This window comes from Anopheles funestus, chromosome X, assembly GCF_943734845.2.
Source record: "Anopheles funestus chromosome X, idAnoFuneDA-416_04, whole genome shotgun sequence".
Lineage (NCBI taxonomy): Eukaryota > Metazoa > Arthropoda > Insecta > Diptera > Culicidae > Anopheles > Anopheles funestus.
In genome coordinates this window covers 3,371,023-3,388,276 of record NC_064597.1, presented here as the reverse complement: position 1 = coordinate 3,388,276, position 17,254 = coordinate 3,371,023, and the positions used below count along the sequence as shown (strand labels likewise).

At 45.9% G+C, this 17,254-nt stretch overlaps 1 protein-coding gene across 1 annotated transcript in view; it reads left to right on the top strand.

Annotated features, from left to right (window-relative positions):
* LOC125762931 (carbonic anhydrase-related protein 10) overlaps positions 1 to 13,749 on the top strand; it is a 44,283-nt gene extending 30,534 nt beyond the window's left edge. Inside the window, exons 3-8 of the mRNA XM_049425572.1 lie at positions 4,481 to 4,531; positions 11,209 to 11,345; positions 11,423 to 11,635; positions 11,712 to 12,029; positions 12,104 to 12,287; positions 12,623 to 13,749. Of these exons, the coding sequence (XP_049281529.1) occupies positions 4,481 to 4,531; positions 11,209 to 11,345; positions 11,423 to 11,635; positions 11,712 to 12,029; positions 12,104 to 12,287; positions 12,623 to 12,645 (926 nt within the window). The 3' untranslated portion in view covers positions 12,646 to 13,749. The remainder of the gene's footprint in view (positions 1 to 4,480; positions 4,532 to 11,208; positions 11,346 to 11,422; positions 11,636 to 11,711; positions 12,030 to 12,103; positions 12,288 to 12,622) is intronic.
* The last annotated feature ends 3,505 nt before the right edge of the window (positions 13,750 to 17,254 follow it).

Genomic DNA, 17,254 nt, shown 5'->3' with positions numbered 1-17,254 from the left:
TCGGCACCTGAACAATCGCAGCACGCCACAGCTATTGTGCGCCCACGACTACATGTGTACGAAATTCCAGCACCAAACATTCTATCGGTTTGCCAAATATTCGCTAAAACACGAGCGCGCGCCCGCATCTATGCAATCTCCGCAACGGTAAGCCACTGTTTCCGGCGATCTGGGCGTCCGTCGGTGCTCTGCCTCTCTGCCTCAAATACGAAACAAAAACCCCGCAAAACCATGCGCTTTCACTTCCCTTTCATGTTCCCCATCATGCTGGGAATGAAATGTGCAGCAGATGGTCAGTGGTGAACGAAATTATTCGGATCATGCGAAAAATGCCTGTACCGATAGGATTACAAGCGAATGTGAGAGCCGCCGGTAGATTTTTCGGGGCAAATATAATTGAAAAGCATCTTCCGCCTTTCCATTTGCCCGGTACGGGGTTCATCCTTGAAGATCCTTTTTTTAGGTACGAGCAAAGCGCACTCTGTTTCCAATCATTCCACGAACGGTGAAAGCGGGTTTCACCCAGCTCTGCCGATCCGGGTACGAGTGGACGAGTGGTTTTGTAATTGAATCTAAGCTTCTAGCCTATCGCTATCTTACCGGAAAAAAGGATGATTGGGGCGGGGGTATTTTTTGGGGGGAGTTTTGTGGTTTTGTGGCTGTGCCGCCCGTACCCGTCTGTCACCGTACACCCCGCCACTATTGAGTTTTTCCACCGACAGCCTTAGCCTTAGCATCAGTCGGATTCGCTCTTCAACGCTTCTTCAAGTGCTGCCCTCTTGATATCTTACCGATCTGAAAGGTTCGTCTCGGTTCGATTCGGGCAGGCAGGGTGGGGGGATTTTGTTTCTCCCTGTACTGTACTGTGCTTTACCATCCCAGATTTACGGAACACATTGCGAGGGAAGAGTGTACATCTCAGTGATTTTTTTCTCTTCTACTTCGAAAAAAAAAACTACATAAGAAGACATCTTTCTACAAAACCACACACGAAAGGGTAAACACACACTCTTTGCGATTGTGAATCCTTTTGTTATGGTTAAAAGAAGGGAAGGAGTAAAGTGCAACTGGGACAACACCAATTGGGTCAGTCTTTGGATTTGTTCTTCGTCTTTAGTGTTGGAGAATGAAATGAAACTAGAATCTTTTTAGAGGAACCGAAGGGGGAGGGGAGGGAGGTGAAAAAATAGCCCCTGCTGGAATCATCTAAGCCAAGTCTCCGGTGTGTTCGGTCACAAGATGGTAGGTGTGAAGTATAGCCTACCCCACACCTAAGGTCATCCTCGTACGAAGAAATCCACACACCGTTGCACCTGCCTGGAAGAGTTCTCCTGCCTCACGGCAATAAGGCTCGCTCTTTCGGTTGTTTCCATAATAGGATTTTCCACCTTTCTGGGTTGGTGGTTCTAATCAGAGCACACAGCAACACGCAGCACCTCCGTGACCCAGCCCAGTTCCTGATGCAACCGCCTCCCCGCCCTTGTGCAGGAGCATCTGCATCGTCTGGGCTGGGCTGATGGTATACATCCAACGATACATACGGTGCGGAATTCTGCCGAGGCAGAATCGTTTTGCTCTAAGTGAAATTCCCTGTGATTATGTACTATTATCGTTACGGGCTTTACGTCGAGCAGCCATCTTGCCTGTGCAAAACCTATGAGTATTAGTGAAAGGGAGAGAAAAAGAGAGAGAGAATAAGTGTGTGAACGAGTCAGTAAAAGCTAAGAGTTTAGAATGGGTGTATGGCTTTTTGCCCATTTGCTGGACACAGTGTGTACACCGAGTACCGAGAACAAAAACCCGAAACCTATCTGCGAAAGGAAGCGTCAAAGTTATTTCATCACTCACACCCACTCATACCACACTAGTGATGGGTAAATTCGACGGAAAAAACGGAATCGCTTCCGAATGACTCCATAATTTTTGGAAGCGGCACAGAAAGGTAGGTGCAATACTCCTAATTCGGAGCCGTCCGGAGCCGCCAAGTCGGCAGCCGGAGCCGTCGGAATCGTCGGAGCCGTCCGGAGCCGCTAGTCGGCAGCCGGAGCCGTCGGAGTCGCCCGAAGCCGTCCGGAGCCGTCCGGAGCCGTCGGAATCGTCGGAGCCGTCCGGAACCGTCCGGAGCTGTCCGGAACTGCTAGTCGGCAGCTGGAGCCGTCGGAGTCGCCCGAAGCCGCCCGAAGCCGTCCATAGCCGTCCAGAGCCGTCGGAATCGTCGGAGCCGTCCGGAGCCGTCGGAGCCGTCCAGAGCCGTCGGAGTCGTCGGAGCCATCCGGGCCCGTCCGGAGCCGTCGGAGCCGTCCGGAGCTGTCGAAGCCGTCCGGAGCTGTCAGAGCCGTCCGGAGCCGTCAGAGCCGTCTGGAGCCGTCGGATCCTTCCGGAGCCGTCGGAGCCTTCCGGAGCCGTCCGGAGCCGCTAGTCGGCAGTCAGAGCCGTCGGAGCCGTCCGGAGCCGTCCGGAGCCGCTCGGAGCTGTCCTGAACCGCCCGGAGTCGTCCGGAGCCGCCCGGAGCCGTCCTGAACCGCCCGGAGCCGTCCGGAGCCGCCTAGTCGGCAGCCGGAGCCGACGGAATCGTCGGAGCCGTCCGGAGCCGTCCGGAGCCGTCGGAGTCTTTATTTTTTATATTTACCAGATTATATAAAATTTGCTGATAGTGCAATAATTTAGGTCTATTCATGATTCATTCATGAATAATAAATGAAAGACATGATTTATCATTGTCAACTAGCGGCTCCGACGGTTCAGGATGAATCCGGGCGGTTCAGGACGGCTCCAGGCGGAATCGTGGTTTTAACCTAGCCGGAATCGGAGCCGGAGTTGCTATGCTCGGAATCGGTTCGGAGCCGTGGGTGCGATTCCGAGAACCCATCACTATACCACACACACACGGTTTCGGTTTTAGACGGCAATCCTTGGAGAAACCCGGCCGGATATGGGTTTTCAAATGTGTAATCCGTTAACTGGTGCCGGTGCCTGCAATTCAAGCTGCATCGTACAGCGGGCCCAAACGGGCGCTGTTGTTACGCTTGAAGTCCCGAACTGTTGCAATGAGTTGCTCCAGTTTGCAAAAACGAGAACCTCTTGAAGAACGAACCCCGGTAACGCATACAAGGGATATGCTAAAGAAATTCAAGCAGTAGACGTGTATCGTCTAACTACGTTGTTCGGGTTAACCCTTGAAGAGTTGTTATCTTGACCTCTGAAGGTTACCTCGGTACACCTTCGGTCAGCAGATCACCGGTTAATTAATGGTTATCCAGTTTACCCTTACCTCACACGGGGCACATTGACTACGAGCTGCTACGAACAACACATCCATCATCGATCTGATTTACAACCAAGCAGACCAAATCAGCAAGCGAAGAAGCTTGGTAAAACTTTTCCACCTGGAAACCATCATTTCCTTTTACCCAATTGCAGCTGAGATTAAGCTCAATTCTAGCGTCCATTGCGAGGAGCAATAAAAAACAAACTAACACGAACGGATTAAAGCCAAATTTTCGTGCAACGTGGAGTACACGCACCAAATTGGCAGGAATAAATTGACCGGCTTTATAATCAAAACCCCGTGCTGCTGCTACGGTCTCGAGGGTTGGACGAAAGTTTTTGGCATTGGCATGACTTACTGACTGACTGACTGACTGAGCAGTCGAGCGCGACTTGACGCAAAAATGCTACAAAACCCATCAAACATGTTGGGTGCACTGTTACGCACAATCAAACGCTCGAGCACTTTACATTATTTATCGTTTAATTTTGCAAAACTTTCCGGAAATTGTGTTCGTGAGAACTTTTTTTGGGGGGGTGAATACTGGCAGCAGGTTTGCTGTCGATGCAAATCTTAACACTCGAAGTTTCGCCGTTTGGTTTCGGTTACGAAAATCATAACGTCACCCGTCGAACAGCTATTGATACGGTGACTCGCGTCTTAAAGGACCTTTGCAGAATGTTTCGAGAGTGCGAGAGTGTACAAAATGCGATGTTTAACGAGCACAGTGCGTGTTGCGGTTTAAAATTGAGACGTAAGGGTTTTACTTTTAGCGAGGGAATGCATTTTGTCGTTCGAAAACGCCTGAAAGTATGTATGTATTAACATAGTTCGATATTATAGCACAATCATGATTAAACCAAAAATTACTCAAATTGCATAACTTTAGGAGTTTTTCACGCTGCAAACAAACGGGTTAATCGAAGCGATGTGCATTTGATGTTTCATTTCCATAGCGTTACCTTCCAACAGCATTAAGTAAAGTCAGATTTACCCCCCACCTCACCTTTCCGGCAGCTCTCATTTAGTCAACGATTCGCTTAGTTCCTTCCTTGGTGGAAAAAACGGAAAGGCTTGCAAAAGGTGAAGGACTCTCGTGATAAATTACTACGTTGACCATTTCATTATACGTTGAGACATTGTCAAATGATTCGTTTGCGTTCCATTGCAATCCCAAGCTCATGCTATCACACTTTTTCTTTTCTCCAACAGCAATATCTGCGGTCAGTTGGGAGGAATGGTGGACGTACGATGGCATTTCGGGTAAGTGTATTTGTCTTGCTTATTATTCACCGGAAAACTTGCACACCGGAACCACAAGGAATAAACTGTTCGCATCGGTCCACGTTCCCATTGCCGCTCCGGGTGAGGAGGGGAAGAGTGGGGGCGGGGAGGAGGGAAGGTGAGATGGGGTTTCAGCTGAAGATTTCGATCTCCCCGGAGGGTGTGCCGTCTGGCTAGGATTGGCTTGCTAGCGAGAGCCAGCCAGTGAGAGCCAGCTCCAATGTTAAGCATGTGATTGTTTTCTCACAATTAATTTCAATAATGAATAGGATAAGCTCATCGCTTCAGGATTTCGTTGAGAGGGTGTACGGAGCGTACAGGTAAGGGTCACCTCCAGCCAATTATCGATTAAAGCTAAAGCAGAATTAGTTGCTTTGATGCCATAGTTGATGTGCCGAAAGCAACCGTTAGCTCTATTGCTATTCTGCCGGTGGTAGATCAAACTGGGAGTCATTAAATTATGTGAATTAGTGTATCTTGCAGATGTACAAAGAACATCATATTGCGAAAATTATAGTAAAATGGTACTTTATATTGTCTTTAGATATGACGTTTAAAAGTAAAATATGCTGCTCATTAGAATACCTTTTTGTAATGAAAATTGCATACATTTAGGCGTTATTGATTGAATGCCTCAAAAGGAACATTGATGCAGAACAGCTCAAAGGAATAGAAAATGTAATTATTTTGTAATGAACTCCAAGGATACTCTTTTAGAGCTTTCGGCTACTAAAATGAACGTACCTTTTCGATGACTTCGAGAATACGGTACCGTACTACCTAAATCATTGGTCATTCTTTGATATACTACGGCTTCTAGATCAGCTTCATGGATCACATCAAACGATACCTTCCCAGACCGGGACTGCAATCCAACGCAATTATACAGCCGATCGCAATCGGCAAGAATGAGTATTTTCTGCTCTCGCAACGCCACTTCTCCCTCCGCGTGCAGCCAGTTTGGTGGGTCGGTTTGGAGGTGCCCGTTTTAATGACAAAATTCTTTTCATTGCCATCGTCCGGTCCCCCCCTCCGGGGGCGGTTTCCTGACCTGACTTTTCCCGGAAGCTACTCAACTTTTCGGGAATCAATTTCATCACGAAAAGGAAACGATCGGGCAATAAATGAAGTTACCGCGCGTTCGCGTCACCCTGCTTTCCAATGGGCGGGAGGTGATTTTTTCTTCTCCCGTATCAGCCATTTTAAGGCGACGGTTTTACTCGTCTTAATCACCGGCGGTGCCCGAATAAAACGGCCCGAAAAACCATCGTCACGGACGTACGGATGGTGTGCGCTTGGTACCATTATTTTTTATGAAAACCGTTCGGCCGAGCGCGCGGTTTGGTGCGAGCTAATACTAAGCCGACCCGTACGGTATCACCTTTTGAAGAAGGTGGATAATAAAAAAAAACAGGTAGTTTTGATTCGCTGCCCCGAGCCCTTACCGAGCCCATTGCGAAGTGGCAGTGTTGCCGATGAAAGCCCAACAAACTGAACCAAAAAAAAAAAAAACAAAAAACAATTCAACCGGGGTTTTATTTTTTATTTTTGCGATTCGCTGTTCTAGTGGTGCCATTTTTTTTCTCTTCTTGTTTGCTTTTCTCGATCTCGGTCCCCTAGGGTTTCGCTGAGCATGAAGATGAAAATTCTTCCTTTATGAGCTTCAGCTGCGGAGACCTTCATTTGCGCTTCTCGCACTACGGTGTTTGATGGTGGGGCCGGGGGGCAGTAAAATTTGCATTTCAATCATTTCGAATCATCCGCACGTTCCCCGCCCCCCGCACCGAGAAGTATCGGTTTTGTTCGGGACCAGTTTTCATCCAAAGCGCGCACTAAACGCCCCTGAAGGGGAAATATTTATACATCGAAACATTGTACATTGAGGATATATTCCTTTCACCTTTCGGCGCTACCAGATGTTCAAGATACCTGGTCAATAGTGTACCGACGGGAGGTTATGGAGCTTTTTTTATAACTCCGGATGGTTGCGTGGCAAAGTACATCCCGTCGCGGATGGGGGAGTAAAATAAAATGCAGATTCTAATCAAATTAATACTTCACCCGTACCCGATCAGCGTGATTACGGCAACGGTTCACCCCAAAAACCCATTGTTCTACGAGACGGCGGTAAGGTGTGGGTGGGAATCGTTCAAGATGGTAACAATCCATCCATCAGGCTACACAACAGGGGGGTTCGTCAGCAAAAGAAACGTGCGCCGTCTCTGGTAAAACATTAAACGTAACACAACATCAGCGGAAACAAACAGCTTTTAGAAGGTTGGCAATTTTTCGGGACAAACCGGTTAATGCAAACCTTTTCCATCGGGCACGGCATTGAGGTAAAAGTGTTTCGGCGTTGATTTGGGTCCGCGCCCGGCACGATCAGCGCTAATGATGCGTTCCATTAGATTGCTACCGAATAGTGCTGACTAATTGCTAATCAATAAAGAACGGTTTTGCAACAATTCCACGGTGAGATTAATGGAACACCTACCCGCGGGTCCGATGGGGATGCTACAACGAATGGATAATGCAAAAAATAATCTAAATTAATGCGCATCTCTTGCGCGATGCCGTTTTTGGTAGCGCACACCGTGATGTAGCAGTACGTAGTACGAGTCAAAATGAAATGACAGAAATCGTTCGATGGTGAAATGAGGTTCAAAACTGTAATCGAAAAAAAGGTATTTTGTTGTTTGGTAATTAATGCTGTTTCCAAGTTCTCTTTGAGGATAAGGAATCACGAAAACGTTTTTTTTTAGGTCGGATTGCAACTGGCAGGGAAACCAAAATCATTGGACAGCGTATGGGGATTGCTTACAATCCTCGTAATTGATAGACAACTCGAATATTCAAAACAAATATATGGTGGGAGTAGTAGATGATGGTCTATTATGAGCTTCTACAACCAAACGATTATCTCGTCCAAGCTTTACCATCCAAAGAAATCACCTACTATTAATGGTTAGACGGTTATGAGGTTATATGGTGGGACTAGAGATGTGTAAAGTGAGTATGAGTGAGATAATGAGTTAAAACTTTGTATTGAACGAGAAAAAAGGCGCAAAAATGAGCTTTATGAAAATTTCAATTTTTTTAATTTTTTTTAATTTTTTATTATTTTTCACTCTTTTTTCATTAAAGCATCAAAAAGAGTGAAAAGAAACTCATTGCAACCCATTGGCATTAAAATAAATCAATTTAATTTTTTTGCAAAATTTCCCAAAAAAATCGTAAGGGGTAAGCCTTATGAAATTTTCGAGTTGAAAATTTTTTTGAAATTTTTTTCTGATTTTTTATTCTTTTTTTAATTTAAAGCACTATTTAAGTGAAAAGAAACTCATTGCAGTCAATTAGCATTAAAATAAATCAATTTATAAAGTCTGAGTTGACTCACTAAAAAGAGTTGTTATTCTCATCTCTTGGTGGGACCAGCAAGGGGGTGTTATATTATGCGTTGCTAATAGTGTGAAGTTGCATCCCGAATTAGGCAAACTAGTACGACGGTATGCCGTTGGGAGATTGTTACCGCTTTGGAACATACTTTTTGCAATATCTTTGCGACAATTAGTAATCAAGCCAGCCAACCACCGACTTCGACGTATCAAAGCCATTCATTCCCATCGCCAAGCTCTGATTGCAGGGTTTGCTGGAAGTTCCGGTTCGGTAGCAAAAGCAAAATCAAATATTGTGTTACATGTGTTGTTTTGTGTTTGTTTCCTGTACAAACTACTCCAATGAGGGTGGATAAATAACACTGTTGAAAAAAAACTCCCGAATATGTGTACCGAATGTAGTGCGCTGTAAAGATGCTAGCACAATAATTTCGTTATCCCAATCAACTGTTTTGTGAAGGAGGGAGGTGGTAGAGAATTTCGAAACCCAAAAAAAAACATACAAAATGTTCTACAAAAGTACACAGATATTCGGTTAGAAGAGGATATGTAGTATGGGTAGAGAGACGAAAACAAAAAATCCATCGCTTGACCACATTGACAGTGAAATGGATGGTGGTGGTGTTGTTTGCCGCGACCGTGGAAGACAAGTACTCTCTTTTGTTACTTTTCAACTTTTCGCCCATGATGTCTGGGTTTTGTTGCTTGCACTTCCAAAATACAAAAAAAGAGGGAAGCATCAAACCAACATAAAGAATATATGTATATATCAGAAAACATGCTTTCATCCTGGAAACCGAGGGTGAAACTTTTAGGGAAGTCATCCCCTTCCCCGATAGCCTACGGCCCAGTGTGGATTCGGGGGGTTCGAATGAATAGGTCCATCGACTCGTGTGCCCTCCCGTGTTGGCTTCTTCCGACAACTGGGTTTATCATGACAAATGATCGTATCGTTGATGTCAGCGAAGCAACTGGACATCCCTTCCTCCCGCCCTTTTTCTCACGTTCTCCTCCTCCTTTTCGCCCCTTCTACCCTGCTTGGGCAGGACTTCTGCTCTGCAGGTGTGCACTCTGTACTTTTCTGGCTCAATAAACGTCCCAAGCTCTTCGGTTTTGGGGGCAAAACTCCTTGGAGATGTTGGTGTGTTTATTTTTTTTTTATATCTCCCACTTCCGGTTTTGTTAGTTTTATCTTCGTTACGTGAAAGGTGTATGTGTGTTTTTTTTCGCTCACTTTTATTTCGATGTCGTTCTACCATTGTGCACCCAAGAGTGGATCACTTACACTATTCTGTAGGTAAAAAGAAAAAATCGTTCAACTATTGCTACCCAAAACTAATCTTTCCCATAGAAAAAGCAGCGAATGAACCGCTCTATTGTGCAACAACGGTCCTAACACTGCACCATGACCACACCATGCAGTGGTCTCTATCTGCTGTTGGTATCTAATTTCTAAACCCATTCTTCTATACGCCAAGATGACGCCCAATACCATTCCATTCGGTCGGCTACCCCAAAAGGCTGCTAGAGGTCGTTTGTACTAAATCTTCCGTGGAAGGGAGATTGAGTTGGTCATACACACGAAGCGCAACATCGCACCGCTGGAACCAATTCCGGTTCGCAATGGAAGGATAAACGTATAAAAGTTTGACCAAAGTGTGAGGGAAAGCGAGGGCTAGATGGGAGGGAATCGAAAGGAAACATCCCATATATTTCATGCCTGCTCATTGTGAGCAATAACCTGGTCAAATTCGACAACCTATGGTCACGTAAGCGTACACCGACGTGAGTCAGCGCACTGTGTATCATTGCAAGCATCAGTTTGCTGGCTGAAAGCAAAAACCGGCACCCAGCAAAGAAGGATAAAGGAATGCGCGCGATGCGGTACGGTTTCTTCATATCGCCGGAGCAAACTAGTTAGGGTATCGGACAGAGCAGCATCCATCGAGCGGCAATGAGAGTGGTACCGTAAGCGAAAGGTAAACATTGACCGTACCCATTATGCTGGTCAGCATTTTGTTTCTTCGCTTATCTCATGATCTCGGTACTTTTGATGGTCATGATAGTGCGACCCCGTGCAACCACACCGTTTGGTGGTTGGAAAACCCTTCAATCTACCTACCCAGAACTGGTCGTGTTTGTTAAGCAAAAGGGAGTGGGTCCGGTGTTCGGGAATGGCTAAACCCCTGACTGCAGGGGAAAAAGTGCACAGATAAACGATTTATCAAATATTCATGAAGCATCCATTTGGATTCGAACACATTGAAGTTCGAGCGTGAGGGGAGTTGGGGTTGAACGTTTGTGTATTCTTCGAGAACAGTGTGAAGTGCTCGTTTAGCCGCACGATTACTTCATCACCTTGCAAACGTAACGCTTTCTTGGGCTGTTATTTTTGTTGGGAAAAGTTGTTATGTTATGGAACCAACAGGCTGATTGGATGCTCAAGACGTTCCACAAGGCTCAGAGCTCGTTTAATCGGTTTAAAGTGTGCTAGCTTCTTATTTAAAATAAATATTTTAGCCCAACAATTCAAAGTATCGCAGGTTGGAAATGCAGGTAGACAATCCGCGATCGCGTAGCGCCATCTAGTGGCTGCTTTAGCAAGGACAACTCACCTACTGAAAGAAGTATAGTAGCTCCCTCTATCGGAGGTACTAGGTAGTGGTCCTAGATTTAAAAGGCTGAACTAATTAACTCTAATTTTCTCTCTTCTTGGCGTTAACGACCTTACAGGTCACGCCAGCCATTTCTGGCATACTAGACTTATTTTTACTAGTAGCCGGATAGTCAGTCCTTGGTACGAGGGGACGGTCCGGATGGGATTTGAAACCGGTCCGGCCGTGTGGACTGGCACCGTTTATCACATGCACCACCGGGCCGCCCCTATTAACTCTAATTATACAACGCAAATGAAACACGTCAAGGGTCAATAAGGACCCGAAGTAAAATATATTGGAATTGAGCTCAAAACTTCAAACAAGTGATTTTATAGTATTTTATACTCGATTAGGGCCTTTCCCTTCCCACCAGGTTTAATCTGTTGGCTTGTCCATCGATTATTCTTGGCTTCCTCAAGGTGGTCTTTTGGTGTGTCCATCGACCACTTTTGATTAATTTCCCATCCCAAAATTCCCGGAGTAGGCCGTGCTCTACAATCTGTATTAAATGAAAATTATTTTAAATTCCTTCTTTTCTAAATTTCTAAGCGAAGAACCCTGCAAAGTTAAATATTTGAAAATCTTTCTAAATCCTACCTATCAGGTCCAGCCTTCTGGGGCTTAATCAACCCGGAGTGGTCCCTGTGCAACAAGGGACGTCGACAGTCACCGGTCAACTTGGAACCTCAGCGATTACTGTTCGATCCAAATCTTCGCATCTTGCACATAGACAAACACCGGGTAGGTAACGCTTTAGGAATGTTTACCATACCTTCATAGTACGAATATATCTTTCTTTTCGTCCCTTTTTGAAACAGATCAGCGGCACGATCACCAACACAGGACACAGCGTGATCTTCACCGCAGACAACGAAACGTCATCGGCGTACGGTACGCCACAAATACCGGTGAATCTTACCGGTGGTCCACTCTCGTATCGTTATCGATTTCACGAGATACACGTACACTACGGACTGCACGATCAGTTCGGTTCGGAGCACAGCGTTGAAGGCTACACGTTCCCGGCGGAGGTAAGTCATAGATGCTTCAGCTGTAACATCTTTTTATTGGTGTCTTTTGGTTTCGTTGCGCTTTGTTTCTGGGTAGATCCAAATCTTCGGCTACAACTCTCAGCTGTACGCAAACTTCAGTGACGCGCTGTACCGTGCGCAAGGGATCGTGGGTGTCGCCATACTACTGCAGCTTGGGGATCTCTCCAATCCTGAGCTGCGCATGCTGACTGACCAGCTGGAAAGGATCCGGTACGGTGGTGATGAGGCGCCGGTACGTAGAATATCCGTGCGCGATCTACTACCCGACACGGAACACTACATGACGTACGAAGGTTCGACGACGGCACCGGCATGCTATGAAACCGTCACCTGGATCGTCATGAACAAACCCATCTACATCACTAAACAACAGGTATGTAGATCCGGCCATACTCTCCTTCCTGCATCAAGGTTCTAAACAACCCCCATTCAATTAACCATTAACAGCTGCACGCATTGCGAAGGCTAATGCAGGGTGGTCCAGATCATCCCAAGGCACCATTAGGTAATAACTTCCGACCACCGCAACCACTACTTCATCGTCCGGTACGGACGAACATTGACTTTCGAAACAAACAGGAAAAGGGGGGAAAAATATGTGCAACTATGTACAAGGACGTTCACTATAAAGGTAAGAGGTAGTGGCAAACAACCAGCAACATTACAAATGATTCATGGTACGCCTGAAAGTATGCAATTCGCCTGAAATAAAAGGCATAATTTACACCTGTTTTAAACGCTGCACATAAACAAGATGCATTACGTTCCATTTTCCTTCCTGCTCGGGGAGGGGGAGGGGGTTTATAACGCCGGAAAGTATGCAATACCGTGTTCATTTCTTCCGCACAAAATTTTACATACTTTCAGGTGCTCGTATCCATGCATATAAATGTAATTATTTTCTAAATCATCTCTCTTTAATACAATTTCCTGGTTGTAAATTTTACCACACTCTGTACGAAATAGCTAATAGCTGGAAACACAACTGAACGGAGGAAACGCAACCGGGAGCAATCGGAACACGAGTCGGACGAGCACGATGATAATAGCTTGATCGTGTTTGAACCGTAAAAACTGATGCGGGGAGGTTCCGTTTCCAGGTGCTGTGATTGATTTCCATGTCCGCCGCTGTACCGGGCACCATGGGCACGGGTGTCCCGCATGAATGTGTGTTTGTTTATATATGTGGATGTGTATACGGATCGGTTCGCATAACCCACAAGTGAGCCTAGCATGTGAGAAGCAAAAAACAAAATATCATTAGATATCACTAATTAAGAGGTTAAAGCTTATAGGGCCGATTGTATTCGGGTTGGGGACAGAGGAAGGAGGCAGTGGTACTGAAATCGTAAGTACACACCGTAACCATATCTAGCATTTGTTTCGTTTTGGTCGAATCGTTTCTCGACTATGAGTAGGTCGGCGCTTACGATAGACTCACTGTGTCGCTCTATGTGGCGTTACCCTCTCAATATGACATTGGCAGGCAAAATAAGAGTTCGCAAGGATAGCTAAAAATATTGCGCGCTTGTTGGCAATCACAACAGGAAGTCCACAAAAACACAAAACCCGACAGTAATAACAAGACGAAATACCCATTCCACACACCTGAACACAATCAGTAACGTTTCGTTTGCTCTATCGGTTGGAAGGCATCAAAGTTTTACCAGAAACTCAGAATTCCAGCATTCCTGCTTCAATTTGGCTAGCTCACCTTCTGCTGTGGATGTAAGGGATGATTCAACGATTACGTAACGCGTAAACTGTGAATTCTCCTTCCCTCTCCGCCCTTCTCCATCACCCCTCTACCCCTCCCCTTCCATGGCAATAATTATTTTCTCGGATGTTCTTCTGAGGCTGATAACTTGAATTCTGTTATCTCATCCTCTTCAACCCTTACTAATCCGCGGTTGTTACTTGCACCTATCCTCTCTGAGTCAATTGTGATCTTTGTGTCCTGACCTGGTAAAGAATTCTTGAGTAGGAGTGCGATGTCCGACAAAAGGTGAAACTAAAACCAGCACATCTCTTCTACATTCCTCAATAAAATCGAAGAATTGGAGCCGGATCTGCCTAAAATCGCTTATCTGCGATTGATCTTCTTCTCCTAAGAGAGTATCATTAGCCACGCGCCCTCTGTTGGTGGTTGGCAGCGATCTCACTCTACGTTCTTGGCACTAATGACTTCCCTACTCCTCCTACAGGGCTGTCAAACCCGTCTACTTATTGTTGACAAAGGTGTATCTTACTATGTGTTACGTTACACCCCCTGTGTAACAAATCGTAACGCAGTCAGTAACCCCCCGTTACGTAATAGTTGAATGATCCCTAACGGTTTCGGACCACTTTTCAACACGCTGAGTGACGGTTTTCGTTCCCCTTTTTGCCCTATTTCCTCCCTATATATCACGCGCCTAGGAAATTAGTGTTTTATTGTGTCTGAATGTTCGGAACTTCCGTATTCGTAACGCTAACGCTCGTACTCGTATTCTAAATGGGCAATTCATCGTGAAAGTCATCCCCCCATTCCATTTGGCACGAAACAAGTTCATCATCAGCCATCGGGCTATATACGGTAGTATGAACGGTGTTCATCCTGGACCATCGTGTACACAGGAGTGCATCATTACCTAGTGCCAAAAGCTACCACCACCGACACGCAACCAGTCATGCCACCACAACCGGACCCTAACCCTAGGCGCTTGATGCGTTTTTGCGGTGCGGTGTTGAATCACTCAACTGTGGTAACTGTGTATCGGGTTGTTGCGTGGTGCATTCACGCTGGATGCAACTGGTACTGGTACTGTGTGCAGTTTTGTTTGGTTAGCTTTTGGTTATATACCCCCACACAGCTGAAGTATTTCGGTGTGCGTACAACCATGGCAGAAATGCTAGTAGTGGTAGGTCATCTACCAACACCTGTCCCCGATTCTCAGCTCAGGTACGGCACCGGTCAGCATTCCGGACACGTTGTCTGCGAACGCCTTCGGAAATGTACGATAAACTAGAGCTGATAACAAACTGGACGTTACCAGTTACGGTGTTTGCAAGTGCTTGGAAGAACAAAACCAAAATGTTACCACACACACACACACAAGAAGCGAATAGTACACCACTTCGAACGTTCTGGTAGTCAACCTAGCGAGCAAAAGATGCACACCTTCCTCGTGGGCCCACCGGTCGGGACGGTTTTCAGGATGGACGTCAACCTGGTGCAGGTCATTCCGCGTGACAAACACTCTCGGCAGGAAGTGACTCCGGACTCCGCACAGCGAACCGAACGGAAAAACCAAAGTGAACACAAACTACATTACCGCCACCTTCTCCCCTTTTTTCCCACCTCTCCCCAACCGGAACCACCAGTAAATACGGGGCAAGCAGCAAACAAAACAACAAACGGCTCCCCATCCGGTGAAAAGTGGACGCCCCGGAGAACTGAAACTCTATTAAAAGTTTCGAATAATTTGTAAATAATATTAATACAAGCTTCACCGATGCTGGGTGGAACCGGGTGTGCTGGTGGAACCCCAAAGAAGCAAGAAAAAAGCAACTGATAGCTCCACACCGGCAATAGGTGGGTTAGTGTGTGAGTGGGTGTTGTTGGTTTTTTTTATTCTCTCCATTTTCCTTTCCTTTTATGCTGCTACTGCTGCCCTCCTAGTAAGAGGGGGAGGGTAGGAGAAAGGGGTGGGAAGAGGGGGGAAAACCCCCACCACCGAGCTAGTTGCAAGGTGTATAGGTGATGGCAACAGGCGACATGCAAGGTGCCCGTGTAGTTACTAGCTACTAAATTTAAAGCTGCCAAGAGTTGACTATAAACATTAAAAATAAATTAAAATCGGAAGAGAAATAATGGCGCACCGTGTGAAGGGGGGGGGGGGACGTAATATTGCCCCACGGGTACACAAAATGGAGCAAACGCCTAGACAGGAAGGACGAAAAAAAAATAGGATGAGTTCTCGGGGAACGAAAGCAAAAAAAAAAACTGAAAGAACAAGATGGTTTAATAAATTGTGTAAGCGGGAGAAGAAAAGGGAAGAAAAAAAGAACTAGCAACAAATAGGACCGCTTTCGGAGACGCCGTTTTGTAGACGGTTTTGGTCGGGTTTGCTTGCAGCAACTCCCCCCCCCCCTTCCAAACCACCCCCCTCACAAAAACTGTCTGAGTGCACCGTGAGTGGAGGTAACGCGGGTTTATACATGCTGCTGCTGTTTTTTTCCACCATTTTGTACACCATCGTTAGCAGAAAACTCACTGGCAAACAACACCTTCCGAATATAGTAGGGACGGACAGTGCGCGAGATGCATGTTAAGCGTAATGTTCTTTTTTTCGCATTCTTAGGAGTGAAAGCACGTCGTGATGCAAGTAGCTGGTAGGAAGACAGGGAAGAAGCGGCCAGGAAGAAAAGGGAAGAAACTTGTTACACCCGAAGTTCATCCATCTTTGGTTTTTTGGAAGAGTTGCCCCGTTTTTGGGAAGGATGTGTTTTTTTGGGGGGAGTCTTTCTTTTTTTTTGGCTGTTGATTTGATTCCCCCATTCACATCTATTCAATATTGGCCGGGAATGGGTGGGTGAAGGTGAGGACCCTTTGAACGAGAGGGAATGTAAAAAAAAACAAACATGTCGGTGGAATGAACTTTAAATCAAGGCATACGATGGTGGTGGTGAATATGATTATGATGCTCGGAAAACGAAAACTAAACTGCCGCTCGGGAATGTTGGCTTTGGATGCTGTTCGTCGCTTGTTTTTTTTTCTTGGTTGCTTCGTCCTCTTTTGATTAATTGTGCTACCGACTGACGGTTTTTTGGAATGATAGCTCCCGTCAGCAACTTGGGAAAGCTCGCCTCGCGTATGCGGAAATATGCGTACGAGATTTTTTCCTAGCAGCGATGCAGTGTTGCTGCTTGCCGGTGCAATACTTTACTGGTCCTATTGGGGGATGTAATTTTTTCTCGATATCCGTAGTTTTCCCCGGTAATGCCCACGGAACCTAACCTACACGCAAACGAACCTTCATGGCAGGGTGATAATTGACTCACTCAAAATAACTTCCATCCTTTCCTTCTTTTTTTTTGGAATTCGCTTTCAATTTCAAGCAACAAAAGAAGAATAAAAAAAAAAGCAACCAAACTAGGAGAACTGTCTGCGATGGAAGCTTACCGTTTGGAGAATGAAAATCCGGTGGTAAACCAACATCCATTCTTCCCGCCACGCCACGCCATTAATCATGACCCCGTTGACACGTTTTGCAGTGGCGGTGGTGAGGTAACACTTGCGCAACGGCAAACGTACGAAACGCAAAAAGGAGCTACAGCTATAGAGTAAGCTGTGTAAACAGAGTTAATGAATTTCAATCAGACACACCATAAACCCGAGTTTGCGTCATTCACGAATTGTTTCACCGGGTGTCCTGAAGAGTCGGTTCGCTGCGTCACTCGGCAGGTTAGCTTAACGTTTGTGTGTGTGAGTATGTTTTTTTTTGTTTTATTCATTTCTTTCTTGACACGATGGTGTTCCCTTTTTTTTATTCTTATTCATCCCTTTCGCTTGCCCGATTGTACAACGTAAAGAATGGTAGAAAGGAAGTCAGTCAA